General features: G+C 44.8%; 1 protein-coding gene across 3 annotated transcripts in view; it reads right to left on the reverse strand.

Moving 5' to 3' along the window:
• The window catches only part of FSTL5 (follistatin like 5), a 2,922,734-nt gene that overhangs the window by 906,476 nt on the left and 1,991,290 nt on the right, over nt 1–24,968 (reverse strand). For all 3 annotated transcript variants that reach the window (XR_011205485.1, XM_069243741.1, XM_069243729.1), the window contains exon 9: nt 13,247–13,408. Coding sequence is in view for 2 of the 3 variants with exons in the window: in XM_069243741.1 (XP_069099842.1) it covers nt 13,247–13,408 (162 nt within the window). In the remaining variant the exon portion in view is untranslated. The remainder of the gene's footprint in view (nt 1–13,246; nt 13,409–24,968) is intronic.

Consider the following 24,968-nt stretch of genomic DNA (forward strand, 5'->3'; position numbering starts at 1 on the left):
TGACCTACGGGGAAAGGTATGTTCCATAGCAGCAAGGCACCTGCTCGCCATACCAAGGACTGGCGGTGGATGCCCACCGACCTCCCCCACAGCTCACAGCATGGGAGGAGCAAGTATTGGCATTACTGCATCCTGAGGGACTCACTGGATTTTCTGGAGGACTGGACACTGGTGAGTCAATATTTATTACTTATCAACCCCCATGCCTGCATGCCATCGCACCCCCTCACCCTCACCCTCACTCCCATCATTCCACTCCATCACACACACTGTACCTACACAAATGACTAACCCCAATGCCCATCCCTGCATGCAATACCGATGCATGGATAGCCCTCCCAGTCCTACATGGACGCCCATCACTAAAGCATGCACAGCACAGGGGAACTAACATTCCCACAATACATCAATATACACAAATCAAGATGGCAGGGCAACAGCAATGATAAAGGGGAAGCTAGGGATGTACAATATGTCACAGGCATGAAGAATGATACATTACTTACATCCCTGCAGGTGCCCCAGCCAATGTCAGTGGAGAGGAGGCGCCACAACAAACCATTCCCCCAACAGAAGATTCCCCCAGTGATGACAATAACTCTGGTCTTCAGGATCTGGATCAATAACCTGGCCTGTAAGGGGCCACTGGACAGTCGGGCACCCCAGCCCAATCACAATCCACCATAGAGCCTCCCCCATCAGTATCCACCACCACAGCACCCACCCAGCGTCCCCACACCTCGGTACCCAGGACAAGTCAATCAGCAGTGTGCCCATCTGTACAGGGACCCCAGTCTACACCTCTCACCCAAGAGAAATCAAGGACCTGGGATCAGTGGCAGTAGGCACACCATTCAGGGGACAGAGTCACAGGGCAAGAGGGACAATGGGAGGACCTCTGTGCACCAGGGGGAGGACAGGCGCAGGGAACAGACTCTCCAGGAGGCACTCACCAAGATCCCGGGTGCCTACCAACATTCCCAGGACAAAATGGGCCAGATCCTTGACAACATGCAAGAGAACAAGCAGCTGCAGCAGGCTCACAATCAGGAGATCAGAGAGGACTTGCAGGCTCTCAACACCACCACCATGATCTCCATAGCAGGGCTGCTGGCAGACATGGCAGATATAATGAGGGAATCAACAGCACACCAGCGGGCCCCAACCACTAGCCAGTCTATTGACCAGCCCACCATCTCCTCTGAAGCTAGTGGGCAGGAGGCCCCACCACAGGACCCACAGGCCACCAGCACCCCTCCCCCACAGAAGGTGAACCACCCTGCAAATGTTCCCTGCGACCCAGGCAGAAGCCAGAGACACTTGCCAAGAACAAGACCACCACCAGGAAATGCAACTCTCCTGATTGTCCCCCTTGTGTCCCACCCTGTCACATTGTCCACTTTGAACTGCATTTGCCCCCATTCCGATGGCTCCTTGATTACTGCATCTGTGCCACAAACAGACTGGAACAAAACCCTTGACTTTCCTTTACCATCACCCCATTCATTGCACTTTACCCTCAATGTTATAGCACTACAATAAACACCCTTGAACACAACTTGACTGGTAGTATTTTATGTGTAGAAAATGTGCATTTAGGGGGACAGTCACATCTGGTGCCAATTATATGGACACTGTGATAGCACACAATTAATGGCCTTTAACTGTCCGTAGTAATCACATCAGGACACTGTTGTCATATCACCAACATCTGTTAAATGACAAGCCATAGGTGACAGTAACTTCAGATGAAAAGGAAGCGAATGCCATCATGTCACAGTCACACAGATGAAATCAATATTCAGAGCAATGATCAGTTCCACTGTCACACCTGTGTGTCATTGGAAGTATTAATGTATAATTGATGTTCTGTTATCCACATCCTCGTCCTCTGCCTCCTCATCCTCACTGTCCTCAGGGTCCACTGTTGCCACAGAGGCATCTCCAGTCTCGTCCTCCTGCAGAAAAGCACATGCCGTCTGAGGCCAGGTTGTGTAACATGAAGCATGCCACTACTATCTGGCAGACCTTCCCGAGTGAATAGAACAGGGATCCACCTGCCAGATGGAGGCACCTGAACTTGGCCTTCAGGAGGCCGAAGGTCCTTTCAATTATTCTTATGGTTTGTCCATGTGCCTTATTATAACGGTTCTGGCATTCCTCAGAGGGGTCAGGAGCCAAATATGTACAGTCAATCACCCCAATAATATTGGTGATATTCCCCATTGCATAGAATCCTGCCTTAACAGTGGCCACATTTTCCACCTGGGGGAAAATAATGTAGCTGCACATGTGCTTCACCAGTGCAGACAGAACCCTTGCCAGCATGATTGAGAACATTGGCTGTGACATTCCTGCTGCCAAGCCCACTGTCACTTGGAAAGAACCAGTTGCACTGATAGCACTTGCACAAGAGGGGAGATCCCAGTGGGATGACGGATGGCTGATATCAGGTCAGGTTCCAATTGGGCACACAGCTCTGTGATTGTGGCCCTGTCCAGTCTATAGGTGAGTATAATGTGCCTGTCCTCCAGCGTAGCCAAGTCCACAAGGGGTCTGTACAAAGGGGTTTGTCTCCTCCTCCTATTCATTCGCAGCCAGTAGGTATCTAAGGGACACAAGAGTGAGTAGGCTGTCACAATTTGAACAATGGAACCACCACCTCAGTGTAGATAGAGCATCAATGTGATGGGACAGTGGGAAAGGCAATATATGTGCTATTTTAGCCAATGACGCAGTTATGGTTTATCTGATCGTTGTCCACTACCTTGAAATGGCGACTGCCTGTCCTGTATCTTGGGACAGGTGGAAGTGAGGTTACTCCACCGACATTGGGTGTTGTGGCGGAAGGCGGTCTTACACTGCCGTGCAATTCCTCATTGGCTAATATGGGGCTCCGTGGAGTACAGTGGCCAATGCGGATCAGAGCTGGTGGTGACGGTGTACACCACCGCGGGCGTGACTGCCATTTTCTATCCAAATTTTCACTTGTTTCCTGACTTTCCACAGGACTACACCTACACTGCCTGTGCTGCAGTGACCTGTGTCTGGAACCTATCATGGCCTGTGTGACCGGGGAAAGGGCCCCTGCCTTCACTTCGGAGGAGTTGGAGTGACTGGTGGATGGGGTCCTACCCCAGTATAGACTTCCGTATGGGCCTCCAGACCAACAGATGAGTACACCCTGGGCACGATGCATGTCGGAAGGATGCATGGGGATGAGTGTGCAAGCATTGTGTCATCGGGTAGGATGTCTGATGGAAGTGTACATGGTGGGTGCCAGACGATGTTTGTGCCAATGGTGTTGGAATCAAGACTGGTGGGCCATATGTGTGACAGGCTGGATGGTATGTGTAATGATTTCCTCCTGTCTGCATTCCCTCTGCAGGTCAGCGCCCATCAAAAGAAGGGATTGTGGCATGCCATCGCCAAGGATGTGCGGACCCTGGGGGTCTACAGCAGGCGGAGCACCCACTGCAGGAAACAGTGGGAGGACCTGAGACGCTGGGCATGGAAGACCATGGAGGCCCAGCTGGGGATGGCCTATCAACGAGGAAGCTGACCCACCTGATGGCCCGCATACTGGAGGTGGCATACCCAGAGCTGGATGGGTGCTTGAGGGCATCACAGCAGCCACAAGGGGGTGAGTACAGTAATTATTGGTAGGTGGCATGGGATCCGGGTGCTGTGTTTGAGTTAGTGGGTGCCCCTTAATGCCAGGCCAGACATAGCAGGGTGATCCAGCTTAAGGGTAATGGGTGTATGGCAAATGCAGGTAACTTGGCTTGTTTGCATTCCATGTCAGTCAGGGCTTTGTGTTTCTCAGGAGGTATGCAGGTGGAGGTGTTTGGCCCTCATCTTGCTCTGGCACCTACCCAAATCAATGGCAGTGCAATATATAGTGCTCAATCCTGATCCCTGTGTGTGACGGTGCTGTGTATGCCAACTGTGGTGTTGGTGCAGTAATTGGCCCAGTGTTCCCTTTCACTCTCTCCCCCCTTTTTCCTTCTGTCATTCTGTCCATGTGTGCAATAGCATCATCTGGCAGAGGAGCAGGGGCACCGGAGACAGAGGGAGCTGCATTCCACAGGACCCAGGAGGCAGAGTCCACGGACGCTGAGAGAACCAGTGGGATTGAGGGCGAGGGGAGCACCATGGCAGAGACAGGAGGTGACCACACTAACTCAGATACCTCCCCTGATGGAAGCTCCCTGGTGGTGGCTGACACCTCTGTGACCATCCCAGCTGCTGATACAGCCCCCACCCCCCCTGCCAGCATAGCCCTACCAGTAACCCCTTAGTGAATTGCTCGTGCCCACACACCCAGAAGGGTGGGCATCTCTTTCGCCCCAAGCACCTCAGGCCCTGCCCCAGTGAGCCCTGCTGCCCTGAGTGAGGAGGCTAGTGACCTCCTGAGAGCCATCTCTGTAGGGCAGTCAACCATTGTGAATGCCATCCAAGGGCTGGCATTCCAGATGCAGCAATGAAATGCATTCCTGGAGGGCATCCATGGTGGATTGGCAGGCCAACAGAGATCGATTCAGGCTCTGGCCTCCTCTCTGATGGCAGCCATTGTCCATGTTCCTACTGTCCCCCCTCCAACTACCACTTCCCAGTCTCCACAACCCCAACCCATCCCATGCACACATACAGATGAGCATGCACACAAGACAACACACAAGAGTGGCACAGTCAAACACAGGCAACACACTTCAGCCCACAAGCACTCATGCAAACACAAGACAGTTGCACACACAACCACATCCACTGCCTCCACTGTCTCCCCCTCCTCCTCCTCCTCCACTTCCCTCACAGCCACATCCACGCTCACACCTGCATGCACTGCTTCAACATCCACCACCAGCATCACCACACCAAGTAGCACACACACCTCACTTGCAGACACCTCCACAACATCCATCCACATGTTCCCTGTGTCCTTTCCCATCCTGTCTGTCCCCCCCAAAGGACAAAAACACAGACACTCAGACACCCAACAGCCATCCACCTCACAACAGCAAACTCCACATGCACCAGCACCCATGTCCAGTAGACGTACTCCTCCAACAACCACTCTCTCAACCTCCACTCCCATCCCTCCTCCCTCATCCCGCCCCACCATCCCTAAGAAACTTTTCCTCACCCAACTTGACCTCTTCCCTCCCTCTCTCCCCTCGTCCTGCCTGTAAAAGCAGGGTCCCAACGACCCAGCTTAGCACCACAGCCAAACAGTCCACGTGGACAGTGGAAGCACCTCCTAGTCGTGGAGATAAGACAGTGAAGGATCCCACTCCACCAACCAGGAAGGGGAAGGATCCCACTCCAACAGCCGGGAAGGGAAAGGATCCCACTCCAACAGCCAGGTAGGGGAAGGATCCCACTCAAGCAGCCAGGACAGGGAAGAAGCCCTCACCTTCTGCCATGAAAGTGAAGAAGCCATCATCTCCAGCTGCGACACAGCAGCCTTCACCTCCAGCGGAGGCTGCCCAGGAGCGACCTTCCACAGCTGAGACACAGCAGCCCTCACCTCCAGCAGAGGCTGGCAGGGTACCACCACCACCAGTGGTCATGGAGCCCTTACCTCCAGCTGACAGGGTACAGCCCTAACCTCCAGCTGCGGACATGTAGGCCTCCCTCCAGGGACTGATGTATAAGGAGCCCACTCCAGAAGCAGTGGGCAAGTTACCCAGCTCTGAGATTGTGACCTTGCACTCCCCATCAAAGAGAAAGGGACATGGAATCCCCTCCAGAACCAGTGGGCGAGTTCCCCACCTCAGAAACTGTGACCTTGCACTCCCCAGCAAAGAGAAAGGGGCATGGAGCCCCCTCCAGAAGCAGTGGGCAAGTCCCCCACCTCAGAGTCTCTGACCTTGCACTCCCCAGCAATGGGAAATGGACATGGAGCCCCCTCCAGAAGCAGTGGGCAAGTCCCCCATCTCAGAGACTGTGACCTTACACTCCCCAGCATTGGGAAATGGATATGGAGCCTCCTCCAGAACCTGTGGGCAAGTTCCCGACTTCGGCTGAGGTGCCCCCGCCCCCCTTCCTCCTGAAGTGCCTGCCCACTTCAATAATGATGCCCCTGCACAGTTCTGTGAGGATGTCATCAGGAAACGAGTTGGGCCTTGGACTGTGCCTCTGATGGTGAGTCTTTGGTCTTCTGGGTAGTATTTCCACCTGGCTTTTGATGGCGTTGGTTCGCCCCGGAAATCGTGGCGGATTGCAGTGTCATGATATGGTGGGCGGTACCTTGGCTTCCGCCTGGCTGATGATGGCTACCGCTGTGGTGAGTGGTGTTAATGCCCTGGCAGATGGTGTGGTATTTTGGCTGTCTATGGGAGTTCTCACCACCATGGTCTTAATTTGGCATTAATTACTGCCAGCCTGTTGGCGGTAATTCTTCACTTTATCACTCACCGCTAATGTCATAATGAACACCTTAGTGTTTTTTACTGCATAGAAATGAATAGCATCAATCTAGTCATCTGGCCCCACCTCGACAGGGGCAAAGTCAAAGTTTAAGGCCGACCGCGATGGAGGCCTGCTCGGCTACAGCATGCGGGAGGCCTCGGTCAAAAGTTTTCCTTCAGACTTAGTCGTTTTCTTGAAGATTTTCTTTAGCGGGTCAACGTCGCCAGTCCAATCTGAACTCCCTGAAACCCTTCCTCTGATACACATCGCAGGAGCCCTTGGTGAAGATTTCTACGTTGGGACTTAGACAATTTTTTTAGATGAAAATCCGCGTACCGGGCCGAACCTGAATCTTGATCCAACGTCCCTGGAGCCTTCTTCGGATACACTGCTCGGGAGGTCCCGGTCAACTTTTTACGTTTGGACGTACTCACTTTTTCAGAGATTTTCTTCAGCGGGACGAAACTGCAAGTCAGGCTGGGTCACGGCTGAGGCAAGCCGGTTAGAGTTGCTGCAATGGGTTGGTCCCTCTGTGAGCTTTTTCCCAAAATCTCTCCAATCTTCTCCAAACTTCTGGATCGTCTTCCTGAAGGCGTTTTAAGGTTATTGTGGAGTCTACAGCTCAGTCCAAGGTTCCAGATGATCTGAGTTGCACCTTGAAGGTGCGGACTACAATTTCCAGAATGCACCTGGCTCAAACTCCAAAAGGGCCACTTGACAGTGGTCAGCTGGTCAGTTTCTTCAGTATTTGATGCAGGGGACTCTGGTTGGCTATTTTGCACATGTTACAAACAGGGAGTCCCTCCTTGAACCAGTTGAAGCCAGGCAAAGTCTTTCTTGTGGTGAAGCCCAAGCGTGCAGCTGGTGCAGTCCTCCGGAGTGCAGTGTCCAGGTGCAGGTCAGGGGTCCAGCAGGGCAGTCCTTCTTCTCCTGATGTTCTTCCGTGTAGGGATGTGAGGTGTGGGTGCAGCTCTGCCATATTTATCCTTGTTCCTGGGTGAAAAACAGGGGGGTCCTCCAATCAGGAGCCTTCCCCTTGTGATGACCACTTCCTGGGAAGTGTTGCAAAAATCAATTCCAGGGAGCAACAGTCTTCAAAAATACTTCACGGCTGAAACTGATTTTTGGAGGTTACATCTGGTTGAGCCCACCCACTGGCGTGGCTAAAAATCTTAAACACACCCGAATCCTGCCCTCTCCAAAACTAGAGCAGGATACGGGTGTGTCCCGTGTGTCCTGTGTGTCACCTACTTGTCTGGGGTTTCAGGATGTGAGGGAGGTGCCTGGTTGCTCCAAATGTCCTTCCCTGCCTTTGAAGGCCAGTTTGTCAGCCATCCCCCCTTCCTACTTCCCCATCTGCCAAGGCAGTTCTACTCCCCTAGGCACATCTTTTGTGTTAGCCCAGGCCACTTCATGCCTCATCAAGGCAGCCCGACCAGGCTGCCAGAGGCTGGCCAATCAGAGAAGGGCACTACAGAGCTGAAGTTGCCAACTTTTTAGGTAGACTTTAAAACTCTTTACTTGAACTAGTTATATTAAAATCAACAATTGTAAGTTGTGGGATTTAGTATAACAACCAATTTGATACCAAACCTGATGTATCTGACACTTAAGGGGACTTTGTTCATTAAAATAAAGTCTCCCCTATTTAAGTCTATGGAGGCCATTCACTACAGTGAGGGAAAAACAAATTTGGCTATTTTACCTCATCAGGGCTTCAAACTATTTTTATAAGGTGCCTGCTTATAGTTATATGGCACCCAACCCTAGGGGCACGTAGGGCACACCTTAGGGGTGACATATGTAAAAATAAGGTAGTTTAATACTTTGGAAGTAATTTTAATTCCAAAGTAATATTTTGCATATAATTTCAGTTTGAAAGCAGCCAACAAGGCAGGCCTGCCTTTAAAATGACACTGGGCATCTCAGCAGTGCACCTATGGGGGCACTACCTATGCTGTTGTCCCTAAACCTACATGCCCTACCATATCCTAGGGACATATAGGTAGGTTGACATAGCCAGTTAGAAATAGCCACATTTTCATACTTATTTTATACCGTGCACAGGCCCTGGGATTGGTTAGCAGTACCCAGGGCACAATCAGAGTCAGGAAAACATCAGCAAAAAGTGAAAAATGGGGGCAAAAAGTTAGGGGGCCTCTGCAATCAGCCCTGTTTTCTCATATAGACTAAAAATCCAAATGGGAAATCACATGGGGGAAAAGCATTTTGGGACCCCCCCACTTTTCTCAGTCCTTGTTTGATGAAGCACTCCACAACATCAAAACAACAGCTGAAGTGTCTGGCAAACAATTTCTGAAAATATTGTGACAATTAATCAAACGGCACCAAGATTATTGGCAAAACAAAAAACGTGTTTCCTATGGAACTAGATTCTAAATATAACTGACTAATGGTGACCACCAGTAGGCAATACACACACATAGGGGTTGATTGTCAGGATATTATGCCGAAATGCCTGCATGCCCAAACTCAATGCATACCAACATATGCCCAACCTCATCGTACACAAACACCGTGTGAGCCTACTGGTTGTGCATGAATTATGGATCACCATTGGACGAGGTGCCACAGAAGACATTAGCTTCGGTGGGAAAATTCTAACTTTGAGCCTGTGGAGGGCCTCTCATCAATCAGATACTCTTCACACCTTCGCCCAGTCAATATTTCTAGGTCAGAACTTAGGCTCTTTTTTGGAGCTTAAAAACCTCAAGCAAGATAAGTCTGGAAGCTGTATCTGGGAGGTCACTCCCAAGCTGTATACCTTTGTTGTGAGTGTCTGGTGTATGGTGAAGCATTATTCCTGGCAGCAAAAAGCTCCAAATGGGACCCACCAGATTTTCTTGCCGGCTCAGGTCACACCTTAGGTATTGAGTGGTCAGTCCTGATCCTTGCATTTTGGACTCACGCCTCTTGGTCACTTGTAAGGTTCCCAGGATATCTGAGACAGCACTTAGATTTCAGGATCCAATCCTGCAGAGTCCACCAGCACAATCCAATCCTGTTCCACATGTTTCTGGTTAATCAGTCACTCTAGGAAAGGGTGTCTTGCAACTTTTAATGATTAATTAGCCACACAGGAAGTTAGCCAACTGACCTTGCAGTCCTGAGGACAAGTGTGAGAATGTTCTGCCCTTCAGGTCTTCACACAAGCCGTAGATAACAGGTTCAGTCCTTCTACAGGGCCAGATGTTGTCTGAGGAATTGAGGACAGATTACCATGTTTGTAGAGTTATCTAGCCAGTGAGTGAGGGGGACTCCTGAAGACACCCTATCCAGTGAGCAAAACATTCCCAAGGGTTTTCTCTCTCCATCTGGCAGCACATTATCTTTGCTTTAGTCAAGACTATCCTACAGTGCACCATTCTTAGACAAAAACCACACCAAACATTTTCTCTGAAAAGCTCCACCTCCCACTGAAATGGAGCCAGGCTGGTTACAGTTGGGCCTGAGAATCACAGAACCCCTCTTCACTAGGTCTCAATTTACAGTTAATTATGAATGGGTAAGTCTCATCTTGGTTCATTTCAAGTTAGAGAAGTTCTTGAATCCTTCCCCAAGTACCTTTCATGAGAGAGGATGAGTCATACCTCATTACCAGGTCTTGTTGCCAAAAGGCCTAAGTCATTGTTTCTGCCATTGAAGCAGTTGAATTCAATCAGATTTAATAAAGATTAAAAATAGAGGTTGAATGCGTTCTGTAGCTTATCCCAAGCTAGAGATAATTAATTAGAGCCAGATGTATGTAGCATTTTCTTGATTGCAAGCACACCGATTTGCAGAATCGAATTGTTTGTGGCCAAAGAAAAGCACTTTCCAATGTACAAATCCAATTAGCAATTTGCTATGGGCGTCCCTTCCTAATAGCGAGTCTCAGTGGTATGTATGATTGTTTTGCAACTGTGAAAGCTGTCGCAAAACAATTGCAGTTACCATCAATTTCAAATTGATGCCAACATTTTTTCAGAGCAGGGACCACTTCCTACTTATAAAAAACAGACTGCAATAAAAAAAAAAAAAAAAAAAAAACTGCTTTATTTATAAGCAGTCACAGACATGGTGGTCGTGTGCTGACCCCAGCAGGCCATCATCCCTGTGAGTGAGGCCATTTCAAAATGGGTTGCAAATAGCTACGTGCCTCATGAATATTAATGAGGCAGGTCCCTTGTGACCCATTTGGGATTCACTAAGAGTGTCTGAGACACTCTTGTACATCAAGTTTTGTGACTCACAAATTGCCAGTTGCTAAATCTTGTAATTTTTGAGTCACAAAACCTGGTCTTTGTACATCTGCCCCTTAGTATTTTAATGTATGTTTTCGTTATTGACACCCCTTCAGGCCTATATAGTGAAAATAGGTTTAAGGCTAGTCACTGCTGAAACATGGCCCCCTCCTACTTTCTTAAATGTTCCACTTTTATGTACTAGAAATACAACATTGTGTCCTGCAAGATCTACTTAGGGGTGACATACTTTATACATAAAAGTTGGGTTGCTTCTTATCAGAAATGGTTATTTTAACAGGTCCACCTGCAGATTTAAAAGCAGCGTGGCTGCACATGTAGGCCTGAAGTCAGTTTTCCTTCCCAGCATAGTGGATGACAGAATGCGTGCTTTAGTCCAGAGGTCACATCTAACCTCTTGCCATTAGCATATTTCTTGCACGATATAGTATGGCCGTACTGGATTCGTTATGCCAATTGGTGATTAGCCACTTTTACCATGTTTTGGGGCAGAGTACATTCACAGGAACTGGGCATTAGTACCTCATTGTGCAGAGTTCAAACACCAGAAATACCAGGCAGCAGGAAATGGGAAGGACTACACAAAAGAGAGATTTTCTCACAGCAATCAAATTGGTTGTCAACTGGAGAGAGATCCCAAAAATTGACAACTAATCCCAGAAACATTTGTTGTTCAAAATTGGTTCCTATTGAAAAATCTACAGTATAGTTTTAAGAGGGTTACATTTCACATAAAAGTGAAAGTGTTCAGAGTTTTTTTTATATGAGTTAAACCCAAGGATTCCATGTTTCAATTTTGGTAGGATAAGTGATATATTTATTACATCTCAGCTTTCATTTTTAACAGTATCATATGCTGATCCACTCTTTAGAAAGCTACTGAGATATAGATATATAGAGATATATATGAATATATCAACATCATATGTTTGGATCTTTTCAATCGCATTAAATGCAGGGTTATAACAATCCATATTTCACAGTGATCTATGGCATTATAAGAAACAATAAATATTTCACAGTTACCTGTGAACAAGGGAATTCATTGTCACAATGACATTCATCAAATAACTCCACAGAAATATGTGGCACAAAGGACAAAATTATGCTGCTTACTTCTTGAGTATGTGTCAAAATATAAATTAAGCTTCACATTCTCAGCAGTATTATTTTCTTCCATTTTAGGGAGGAACAATATATTTTGTGATATCAGCAAATTTTGAAAATGATGTGGCAAATGATGTTGCAAATGCAGCAGATCCATAATTATGTAGTAAACATTGCAGCCTCTAGCCCTCACCATTGCCTATTTTACCAGCTTTTTTCCAAGAAAGGTAAACCTAAATGAGCCAGTTGCACCTGGTGACAATTGTTAGATGCAATGTGAAGAACACTGCTCCACAACAAAATATGCAATATACAAACTTCCTATGTGTGTGTGTATGTGTGTGTGCACATGTGCATGAGTGTGTTTGTGTGTGTGGTGCAGTTATAGGCATGGTAGAATCTTCTTCATGAAAATAGAATAGATCTCTAATAAAATTTCATTTTCCATAATTATGTCTCCGGTCAATAGGTTTAAGGGAGTGATTTACTAACATTTTGCGCTGAGTTTGCATCATAAAAGGGACAAAAACCAGTACAATTTTTCAAAATTATTTACTTTTTTTCCAGTGAAAACATTGTTTTCAATTGTAAACTGACTAAAAGTAACGCACACGTGTGATTTACATGACTTAGCGTCAAGGAGGGCGTTTGAGGGGGCCTTCCCATGCAACCACCCACCCTTTTTGGCACAAAACTCTATCTGCTATAAATGTGAGACAGTGTTTTGCATCAATGAGTAACACTGTTAGAAACCAGGTGTTAAAAGGAGAACTTTTTCCTTCTTTTTCTCACTTTGCATGTGTGCTGCACTGTGCAGCACACATACAAAGTAAGAAAAGTCTTATAGGTTGTCTAGGCATAGTATTTTGTACAGGATGAGTACCCTTCCAGTACAAGACCTATGCTAGACTCACGCAATCACCCTTGCACTATGGCCAAAGGTGTGTGCATGGCGCACAACAGCTAAAATCTTCTCTTAAGAGAAGGGGTGAGAGAGCCATATCTCTGTGGATATGGCACTTTCCTGCTACCTCCTTGTCACACAACGCAGGGCGGAATTGTTGGCATCTATGCTGAATTGGGTGACAGTTTAGTAAAACTGCCCCTTTGTGTCTAGACCCCAAGTTTTAATGTTCTGTAAAAGAGGTCTTCCAATGGTAACCATTGACTTGGGCCAAACCTGTTTTTTGCCCACAAATACATAAATATGTTGAATAATAATTCAATAATGCCACCATAATTGCTAATGTATTGAATCACAAAGATCCTGCATTGCATAACAATAAAATAAAACAGACAAACACTGCTATATGCTGCCAGCTTCTTAGTCTTAGAAACAACTCATGGTTGATTATATGAAAGAAAGAAAACCACTAATTTGAAAATGTTAACTTAAAGGTTATGGTTAATTCCTACTTGTACAAATAAATTCATAAAAATGTAATACCATATAAGCAATGTACCTTGAAGTGAGAGTTGTTTGGACAGCTTTGTAGTGATGTCCATTCCATTTTTCAGCCATGAAAGCTGGGGATTTGGGATACCATCAGCATGACATCTTAGACTTGCTGTCACACCCGGCTCCCGAGCCTGGCTCTCTGGATAAACACGAATAACTGGTGGAACTGCATAAAAACAAGCCAAATATTATTATCTCAATTAGCCACACTACTTCAATAATATCAATTTCAGCATAGAAAATACCTGATAACAAATTTGATATTTACTTCACCGGATATTTGGAACAGCTTTTTAAAGATTAAAGGTTTTAACCAAATTTAGTTAAATGTGAAGTTGTTTATTTATAATCCATAAATACACTTTAGATTTTACAGAATGAAAAGTTCAAGATATTTGTGATGAGCTAAATCTCTATTGTTCTCTGCAGTGCAATTATAAAGGGATCTCCAAATGTGCATACCAGGACTTGACTATTTGGGATAAAGTACTGCCTGACAGTTATTATAACTGACTGACTTCCACACACCTGCTGCATCTGCTGCACTTAACTCTGGAATGGCCACACTGGGCCTCCAATGTCTCCTTCTCTTCGCAGAATTATCCAATTGGTTAAATGGACAGTCCGGCACAACTTATGAGAGTGTTTCCTATCACAGAGTGCACGCACCCTGATGTAGGCCTTCACAGTCTGGTTTGAAAATCATGATACAACATGTGTATGCAGAGGCACTTGGAAGTTCGTTAAGCAATTACAGTAGAGATAAGCATATAGTATATTTCACTAGAAACACAACTGTGACAGTTGGTTTACTTGAAAGATAAAACATTTGTTACATTTGATTAACACGATTTTAATAGGATTCAAAACAATGCTAAAGGCCAGCTGTACCAGAAGCCTACCAGTACCTTTAAGAATGTTGCCACTGATGATGAGCATCAGCATGGTCGAAAGACACCTTACAATGTACTCATTTAAATGCTTCAATTTTATCTTGCTAACCTAAGAGCATTACCATAATGTTTTTTTTATTGAATATGCTAATAAAATTCGATTTGATTTTGATTTTACCCTAGTGTTAGCAATTGATAACATATCTTATATGGTTATATCAACTGAAATATAGATCTCAGTACATCGGGAACTTTTGCTTACTTCACATGCCTGGAACTCAATCTCAGGCGAAACTAACAATTGCCTCTCCACCACCAGCAGTATCGTCATGATCACCAAAAATGTCTACGTTATCAAAACTTGTCTAAAAGAAAGCCAACTAAGCGCTCTGCAGTTCCAAGTAGAAAACGAAACATTTCGCCTTTTCCTAAACAAGCAACAAATGGGGTACTTTTACACATTAAACGTGCACAATATGTAAAGTGTATATATCTGGGTGACAAAGAACAGCTCTAGAGTATAGTCTTCTTACTCTCGGCAGGTCCAGTATTTAGTTTCCAGTGAGAGCACAGGATTCTCGCTGGTGCATATACTTTAATGCAATGTGTATGGTAGTTTGGGGTCCTATTAGAGAAAGTCCTATGGTTTTTAATATTTATGTTTTAGATTTCTTTATCCATTGGCTATTGAGATTAGCCTTGTGCTTCAGTGCTTATTGAGATCAGCCCTGTGCTCCTAAAAGAAACATTCCATGCAGTTACTCCAGATTCTATGTGGTATTTTAAATTAATAGGAATTAGGTGTGATCCTTAGTGGAAGAGGGTATGTAAATCAATGCAAATGTTTGGCAGTATTACTAGGTGGCAAAAAGAGAGCTGTTGATTAGTAACAGGGGCCTGATTATTAAAGGAGAGCTTGTGATCTATAATATGAGGTGTGAGCAATTTGCAGAAATAAAGTAACAGGGTTTATGGTGAACATGCATGTGGCTTAGAGAAGTCTATGTATGATGAGAGATAGGAGTCATGCTGAGGATGCAGAGGATAGAAGGTAAGGGGATGTTCATTTGAAGCTTACTGAACTTTTAGGTCATGGGCATTTTTCATGAGAACACAGGGAGTTTTTTGAGATTGCATGCAAACTTTAAATGCAAAACTGTAGAGGGGAGCACAATTAGTTGAACATGAAATAGTGATATGTTAGGCACTTGTAATAATCACTAAAACCAGGTGAACAGACTATTCCCAGAAAAGGCTGCCTCTAGACCACTGCTTTGGCAAGGGCAGCTGATCAGCTCAAGGGTTGGAAGCATAAACTAATGGCTGGAGGCATATACAGAGAACAATATATATTTAGGCTGTAGTCAAAGTCAGCATTAACCTTAAGATCATAGCAACATGAGAATGTATATTGTATCAATAATGCTATAAGAAATTGAGTTGCTCATTGAGGGGGGAGAGCTACTTCTCAAACAGCACTCACAATTTCCTGGTAGGGTAAAGTCACATGCATTCCCGAAATTAACCTGTGCTTAACCCTCTGGTAGCTTGCCACAAAAGCAGTCAGGTTTATCTTGGAGGCAATGTACTTGGTACTTTAAACACCAACAAAGTGAAGCACAACAAAATAAAAATTTCACACCAATTTAGGAAAACTGTGGTTATCAGGTTGCACTGGGTCGGGACAAACTCACAAGTTCAGGCCTGCCACAGTGGCATGTGGGCCACCAACAGGGACCCAGTTAGGGCCACTGAACAAGAGTACCTTAAATCCAAGTTGAAGAGTGGTGCAGAGTCCTGTGTCGAGGATGCGTCGTGCAGCGGTGATCCTAGGAGCTGCAAATCCGCGAGGAGAGGACTTGCAACATCACCGTGAATGCGGATTATGAGGGGTTTGGAATGCACAGTCCTGCATCACGATATGTCATGCACCAAGAGGTTTTGAAGAAGCTGCAGGGCTTGCAATGTTAAATTCTGCATCATCATAGAACTTGCCATTGACAAGGGATTTGTGATGTGAAAGCTTGTGTTGAGGATGCGTCAGGCAGTCGAGGTAGGTGTTAACCTTTCCCCTACTCTAACCCTGAAACAACAGAGGTGTTGGAACAGCTCACTCCTCTCTTCCACCTAACCCTAGAGCTCACAACATGGTGTACCTATAATACTGACACGTGGGACAGTATGCTTATGAAGAATAAGATCTACAGGCTATCAATAAGGTGGGGTCAGCATAAAGGAGGAAGTCTCCAAAATGCTGGAACTAGGGGTAATTGATCCCTCCAGCAACCACTGGTGCAGGGCAGTGGTGCTGATCCCCAAGGCTGCCCCTCCATGTACCACCCCTCAACTTAGGTTCTTTGTGGATTACAAGGGCTCAGTGTAGTCACAAGACTGAGGCGCCCCCATCCCATAAGCTGATGAGCTCAATGACCGGTTACAGGCTGCCAAAATCCTCGCACATTGATTTAACATCTGGATGCTGACAGATGACAGAAGTGGCCAAAGAGATGTCTGTGTTTTCTACCCCAGAAGTTCAGTTCCAGCTGCCGGTGAAGTACTTTGGGTTAAAGAACACCCCTGCCACCTTCCAGAGATTGGTCAACCAGGTCCTGGCTGGGTAGAAAAACTTCAGTACTGCCTAAGTAGATGACATTGCAGTCTTCAATTGTAGCCTGGAGGGCCACCCATGTCACCCCACAGAAGTGCTTCAGCTTCTGCAGAGGACGGGCCTGACCATCAAGGCCTGTAAGTGCCAGATATGGCAGTGTTGTGTGGTCTCCTTGGGTCACTAAGTGGAAGGGGCAAGGTACAGCCCCTCAAAGCTAAAATCCAGACCGTTCTGGCGTAGGATCCCCCAAGACTCAGATGAAGGTCCTGGGCTCACCGAGTACTATAGGAAATTTGTCAAAAGGTATGGTACCATTGACTTCTGGGAAGCAGCCCAGACAGCTGACCTGGACAGACTGCTTTTGTCACCCATAAGAAGGCCATGTACACAGCACCCATGCTTAAGGCCCTGATTTCTCCCAGGAGTTCATCATGCAGACAGATGCCTCAAAACATGGCATAGGGGACATGCTCTCACAGGTGAACGAATAGGGCCTAGATCAACCAGATCAACCAGTAGCCTTCTTTAGCAGGAGGTTACTTCCCCATGAAAAGAGGCTCAGTGCAATAGAAATGGAAATGTTTGCAGTGACCAGAGCATTAAAGAAGTTAAGGCCATACCTGTTTGGTGCTCACTTCCGGGTTCACAGACCTCCTCAGATGGCTAATGCAGATGAGTGGTGAGAATTCCAAACTGCTGAATTGTCCATCTCCCTACGGGTAATAGACTTTCTGGGGGAATTCTTCCCTGTAACTGACTACACCAATGCTGATGGTCTCCCTCGGTTATTCCACCTTAGCTATGAGAACTCCCATGAGGGTGGGTAGTTCTCCTTGCTTTCATCTGGAGTGGACACATGTTGGACCTGACATCTTTGGCTTGGTTGTCCTCCACCTTTTTGCCTTCTAACCTCCTGTTTTGCTGACTTTGCTTTTGCTGGCTTTAGGACTCTGTGCACTTTACCACTGCGGATCAGTACTAAAGTGCTTGTGCTCGCTCCTTTCAACATGGTGAAAATGGCTTACCCCAAAGTAATACATTTAATTTACTTATAAGTCCCTAGTTCAGTGGTACTGCATATGCCCGCGGTCAATAAATTAAATGCTACCAGTGGGTCTGCAGCACTGATTGTGCCACCCACTTTAGTAGCCCTTTAAACATGACTCAGGCCTGCCACTGCAGAACCTGTGTGTGTAGATGTAAACTGACATGTCGACCTGGCAAGTTAACCCACATGCCAGGCCTAAACCTTCCTTTTTAATCCATATATATTTCCCCTAGGGTATACCCTGGATACCCCAAGGTCAGGGTGCAGTGTATTTAAGAAGTTGGACATGTACCTTAAGTTTTACATATCCAGGTAGTGAACAATCCTAAATTCACTTTTTTACAAATGGAAGGCCTATTTTTCACATAGGTTAATATTTGGATTGCTTTTTAGTAATTTGCAGTTTGATGTCCCATGACTCACAATTAAAATGGCAACTTATGGTGAATTTGGATTTTAAGTTGCAAGTCTGAAAATGGCACTTTTAGAAAGTTGGCATTTTTCTACTTTAAGCAATCTGTGCCTCTGTCTGTCTCTGAATACATGCCTGGCTAGCTAACAACTGGACTCTTGTGCATCCCTGCCCTGCTGCCCTCCTTGCCTAGGAGTGAGAAGGACTGACCTGCATCTCTACATCCCCAAAATTAAAGTGACTCCAAGGGCTTGCTGGCTTTCCTCCTGTTCTGAGCTCACAGGGACTTCACTCACCGCTGCTACAGCTTCTGGACTCTGCCGTCTGTGAGTTCTACCCTGCCAAGTGTGCCAATCCAGTTCCAGGCCATTGGAAGTGAGTTCAGCAGCTGTGTTTTATGAAAATCCATGCATCACTGTCACTGTGCCGATGAGAACCGATGCATCTTTCCTTGTCTCCAAAGCATCACCTCTGCCCCTTACAATGAGGACTTCACATCACTGATTGCATAGCTCACAATTGACGCATCACCACCAGCCCCGGTGCATCACCTTCACATCACCAGCTGTGCGGCTAGACAACAACACATTGCCGCACCTCAAGGAAATCGCATCAGAACTGCGCGGCTTGATGACAATACATCCCCTGACTGCACAGATCCAAACCGATGCATTGCCCTTGCATCATCTCTTCTGCTCCTCGCATCGGATCTTCAACAACGACGCAAGCCAACTGGTGACCAACTGCCCACATTTATGAGTGCTGGAAAACAGATGAGCTTTTGGCACCATCACTCTGCCACCCAGGGACACTAGGGCAACATCTGTAATACCCCCCACATTTGGACAATCTCCTCCCCAAGTGCTACACTAGACAGCCACGGTGTCTACTCACCAGTGCGGAGCTATGCCCATTTGGGACACTTGCCATTGACCTTGTTGTGCCCAAGCTGTTGGCATTCATAACACTTGCCTTCCCAGAGCACCTGTTGCCAGAGACACATTTCTTCTTCTGCTCAGATGAGGAGTAGGAGTCTTGAGGGACCTTTAGAGAGCTCCTTGTTTTTATACTTGTCTCCCCTTTCTTCTTCTAGTGAGAACCCAGCCCGGCCTGGTGGTGATACCCCCAGTTACCTTCTTGTGGACCCTGTGCTGAGCCACTGGACTGCCTCCTTGGCAAGCTATTGGGATCAGCGAGCTTGCTACTAATCAGATGGTGGTGCAGATCTGCAAAACAAAGACTGAACACGTGCTCTCTAGCAATCAGATCATACAGCCCTTGATAACCTCTTACTTCACTGCCCTTCACCCATCCATCCCGTGGCTTGCAAACATTATCCACAAACATCACCCAGGTCTGCTGGGGCAGCTTCTGGCTATCCCTAAACTTCTGTCCATACTTTCTGGGGATAGCCCATACTTCCTGGCCAGGGCCTCGTTCGTGTGGGGATACTTCATTCTGTCCCCTTTCCCTAGGGCTAAGAGGCATCCCTCCCTTCATTGAAAATATGCCTCCTAAGACCCCAATACGCCTTAGAAACCTGGTTTAGGCAACCTCATAAGCCTCAAACCTCTATGCTGCCCCCCTCAACAAAGTTAGGCATTGAATATTTCAGGATGAGGACCCTTTTTTCTCCAGAGGACATTGGAATTATGCTGCCACTATTACTGGAATCTGCTTCCTCCACTTTTAAGTCCAGCCTGCTGAGTCATAGCTAATGGGCCATTCTGCTCTCCTCAATCTTGAACTTGTACATTTTCAGCCAGAACTCCATTTCTGCCTTCTTGTCCTTCACCTTCTGTGGGGGCATGTTTACTAAAGATCCAATACTCCCTGCCCTCGTACTGGGCTCTTTCAAAGGGCAGAGGTACCCCTCTCATCTGGAAGTTTCTGCTCAGGGCCCACAGCCTGGCCCTTCTGTGCTCCTCTAATCAAACCCCCCCTCATAAGGATCATCCTCATTTCAGATCCTCCTCCTCTTACTCCTTAGAAATTGGATTGTATCCTAGTGACCTCCTCATAGGTATAAGGGCTATCTGAAGGTCCAGCTTTGTAGCCCTCTTTCGAACACACAGCCACCTCTCCTTGCAGAGTTTCAACAGCTTAGTCTTTCTGAGACTGTACACATTGATCATCTCCATCTCCATGGTACACGACAAATAGGTTGGAAATTTAAATTAAGTAAAAACTGCCAATCAGAAAACAATTGGGAATTTAAAAAAGCTTGAATTGGTCTCCAATTACCTATCCGGGGTTTTCAGTGTAACACAAAATCACTGAATGGCACTGTACAAACAAAAGTCCAAATCCCATCACTGCCATCAATGTAAGATATTGAGTTACTGGTTGAGGGGAGTGAGCATCTTCTCAAGCAGCAACCATAATTTTCTGTTAGGGTGAAAGCACAAGCAACCCCAAATTATCCTTTGCTTAGCTGTCTAGTAATTTTTTAAATACACTGCATTCTGTCCTTTGGGTCTGGAAGAGCCTACCTTAGAAGTGACTTGTATCGATTGAAAGGAAGGTTTAGGCTTGGCAAAAGGTTTATTTTGCCAGGTCATATTGGCAGCTTAAAACTACACACAAAGGCTGCAGTGGTAGGCCTGAGACATATTTAAAAGGGCTACTTAGGCAGGTAGCACAATCAGTGCTGCAGGTCTACTATATGCATTTAATTTACCGGCGCTTGGTATATGGAGTACGACTTTACTAGGGACTTACATTTAAATTAAGTGTGCCAGTTAGGTGTAAGGCAATTGTACCATGTTTAAAGGAGAGAGCACAAGCATTTTAGCACTGGTTGTCAGTGGTGAAGTGTGCAGAGTCGTAAAAGTCAACAAAAACTGGTTCAAAAAACAGAAGTGAGAAGGCAAAAAGTTTGGGGTTGATTCTGAAGATTGGGCCAAGTCCAACACTACTCCTGCACGATCACAGACTGTCCTACTCCTAATCACGATCTCTTAAGTAATCAATAAAAGAAGACGTGCCTCTCAGCTTGGGCACTGCAATTGTATTTTGATATTAGAATCTTCTTGAAATAACGTACAATTATAACCTAATTATTAACACAATGTTGTCTTCATAAGAAACTTTGAGAATTGTATGATGTTACTTCAGCACATCTTGTTGTAAAAAGGTGCTCAAGTGTGGCTGACAGGGTTTTCCAAAGATATTCATTCAGTGAGATAAGAAAGCTGTGTTAGGCTATTTGCAATCGTTCTCCATTTAACTTGGCATGTTATAGAATGTATTTTTAAAAAAAATTATTTTACTATCTCTACTGATTTTATCCTGTCCCTCAGTGTGCCCTTTGAGTCAGTGATCCCATGAATAATGGAGAGCAGCTTAGTATGAATAAAACCGAAATTGCAGAATGTAATGCTACTGCCTTGGCGGCATTGTGAGCTTGATGAAAATATGATTATAATCCATCAGATTCCGAGAACTGTTCCTGCTTCAATGAATGACGGTGGGATTTTAACAAGTGCTCAGTGAACTCAAACGAGGCCAACCTATGGAACTGACTTTGTCACAGAGCTGCGTCCTTCTGTGACCTTGTATTCGGTTTTAAGGAAGTGTTCTGACTCTTGTGTGATCGCAAGTTTTCCTTTCCAGTCACATTTATGTAAAAAGCACTAGTGGGTTAAAGTGTTAGATTCCAATCTGAGTGCCCCTCTATATGTGTCATTCTGACTGTCAACATAACCATGTGTCAAAGCACAGCTTAAAACGCATGTATGTGTTCTCTTATTAACGTGTCATCTTGAATTTCACTAAAAAGCCCATATTTCATTGTCAAAAAAGATGCAATCCAAATTTTACCTAATGTTCTTTAATTGAACATTTCCCTCCGTATATTTTACAGGTGTTGTATTTGTGCTGATTGATTCTGACATTCTAAAACAGAAAGGACTTGTATTTAAAGTGTTCTCAGTACATAGCCATGTCAATGTCTTTGACCAAAATTTTTTAACAAAATAATGTTGGTAAAATGCACCTTCTGTAGACTGAATCCGGAATTTTCCATGTGTTGAAGACTGCTGCAACTAGACCTGGAGGCATATAAGCAGGATTCAGTGTATTATTTGAGATTTAAATTAATTAATAGGGCTTAGTTATAGCTGTTAACTTCTCACAAACATTTACAACCACGATTCCGTACTAAACGAATTTGAGATATTGTTTCCATTTTTTTAACAAGAGGTCCTCACAGTGGTCTGTGAGAAGATGCTGAAAGAAGCATCACATACTGGCAAACAGAGAGTTGTGCTACACTTGGGTTTATAGTCCTCTTTATTTGCACTTCACATGGAAACAATAAATGACAGCATGACAACCAAGTAGACATTATAATAGGTATGGAAGTTGCAGAGTGGAAGGCATCACTGGGGTAGAGAGAATGGGATGAAAGATCCCAACCAGTTTGAATACAGATAGTGATCAAGTTAAAGAAAAGTACATCCCTGCAGAAAGTGGTATTGACAGAAAAGTTAACCAGGCTACGAGTCAAATCATTGACTGTCACCTGGACCCTGTCTATTGCTTTAAAGTTCTAAGAGAGGGAAAAGGGGTAATGGCATTAAGGAAGAGATGAAGTAAGGATTATGAGAATGATATACTGAGATAAATGCAAACAAGGGAATACACAGACCTCACAAGAAAGGAAGGATTAGGTGAATGATATACTGAGATCAATGCAAACAAGAGAATGAATAGATCTCACAAACAATGATATGAAAAGGAAAAGGGACATGTTGACAGTCTCACGGTAGATAGAGATCTACAGCTATAATACTTTCTTAGAATGTTAATGGCATGAATAGTCAAAATAAGCAGAAGTGGTAAAGGTTAGCTGTCACACTGATACACTAAATCCACCTGAGTAATGTAGAATACTTAAAGGTATGAGAGGATAGGGTGTAGAGTTGTATTTAGCTCATGTATAACTAATAAGGGGCAAGCAATGTTGGTAGACAAGATAACTGGTTTTCAGTCCAAAAGGGAAGTCAGAGATTCAGATTAAAGGATGGTGGCAGTAACACCATACTTGAATGGATACATTTGGTTAAAATTGGATAAGAAGGACATAGTGAAAGACTTAATAACTCTGATAACATCAATATAACTTCCATTCAGTTGCTGACAATACAGAGGTATGAAACCCCCTTCAGGTAACTCCAACACTATGAGCAGGCGCTCCAAGAATTTGAGTCAACCACTGCAATTGTCAGAAAATGAAATGAAGGGCACATGTGAAAGAGTCTTCACACGTGAGATACACAATTATATTTATGTCTCTGGTACTGGGTCTATGTTCAGAAATTACTTAGTACTGGTAACACAACAAGGACTGTTGTGGCTGTTAGAACTGAGAATCCTAATAACTGCATCACTTACTATGACTTTTGAAGAAACAGAATGTACAGGAAAAAAACAAAGAAACACCAAAAAATGGGATTTAAATGTATAAACCTCATAAGGGAAGACTACATGAATTCCCTAAAACGAATATTCTAGATGTTGATTGTAATAGGCAAAGTCATTGTGGGCAGTCTGCAAAGCAAACGAAGCAGCATGGAGGCACACTGTATAGAATGTTGTGCAAAAGAAAAATAAACACAAGAGAGCAAATTAGTAAGATTGTACAATGGTGGTGAACATACAAACTTATTGGTTAAGACAGAGTGAACTCAGGTAAACTGAATTAAGTGATTGTTATCAATGATGGAGAAAGGTCTCTAACCAAAATAGTTCCTCTTCTGAAACCAGATTATTTCCTGTATACAAGTCCAGGGCTTTTGCTGCCATCCTTGATAAATGTTGTGGACATTTCAGAAGGGTTGGGAAAACAAATAGCTTTATACTGCTCCATTTACATGGCACAAAGGTGGTGGAGGAACTCCATTTCAGAGTAAGAAATGAAAAGAGTATCACACTAGCATCTTTAAGTGGAAATTGAGAAAATAAAAATATGCTCTGTGATTTTATTTTTAAGTCAATCTTGACTATATGGTATTACGTATAACAAACATATAAAGGTAGAATAGGAAAAAAGATAAGGCATTAGGAAAAGAGAACAAGAAGTTAGATAATATAGTCAATATATTGCATGGTATGAAATATTAGGGAATACAATCTATGTCTTCTATGATATGAGATCCTCTCATGAACATAGAGAGGAAGGCTCAATGGTGAATGAAATAATCTGAAGGTATATACAGTTAAAAAACTGTGTGTGGAAATTGAGAATAGCAAAATGTGGGGCTCCTGGGACATGTATCTGGAAATATGCCTCAGAGCACTTTGGAGAGGCAAATAAAAAAAGTCGAATTTGTATAACTGAATGGCAAAAATAGCACATGACAAGGGGAGCTGGTGACTACTGGGGCCACAATGTGTAGAATCGAGTGAAACCGAAGGGCAGTTCAGTAGACCTCCAAGAAATAGATAGTTTGCAAACAGTGCTTACAATAATGTCTTTGGCACCAGAAATCCAAGACAATAATTACAGTAACATGTCTGTGGGAGATTTTGTGGACGGGAGAGTATATATTATGTTATGTTTTCGTGATGTGAAGAGTTGAACAACTTATGGAGTCACATGATCCTGCTAAGAGAAGGAGTCGTTGGGTGCAAAGAAAAACTGCCAAGTTCAACTTAACTGAACAGTCTCAGCACATTCCTGCAGAAATAGTGAGCATTCATGGGCACTGGCATTAGAATCTTTCTGAGACATTACAAATGACACGGAAGAAGCAACTAGCT

Source organism: Pleurodeles waltl, chromosome 1_2, assembly GCF_031143425.1.
Source record: "Pleurodeles waltl isolate 20211129_DDA chromosome 1_2, aPleWal1.hap1.20221129, whole genome shotgun sequence".
Classification (NCBI taxonomy): Eukaryota; Metazoa; Chordata; class Amphibia; order Caudata; family Salamandridae; genus Pleurodeles; species Pleurodeles waltl.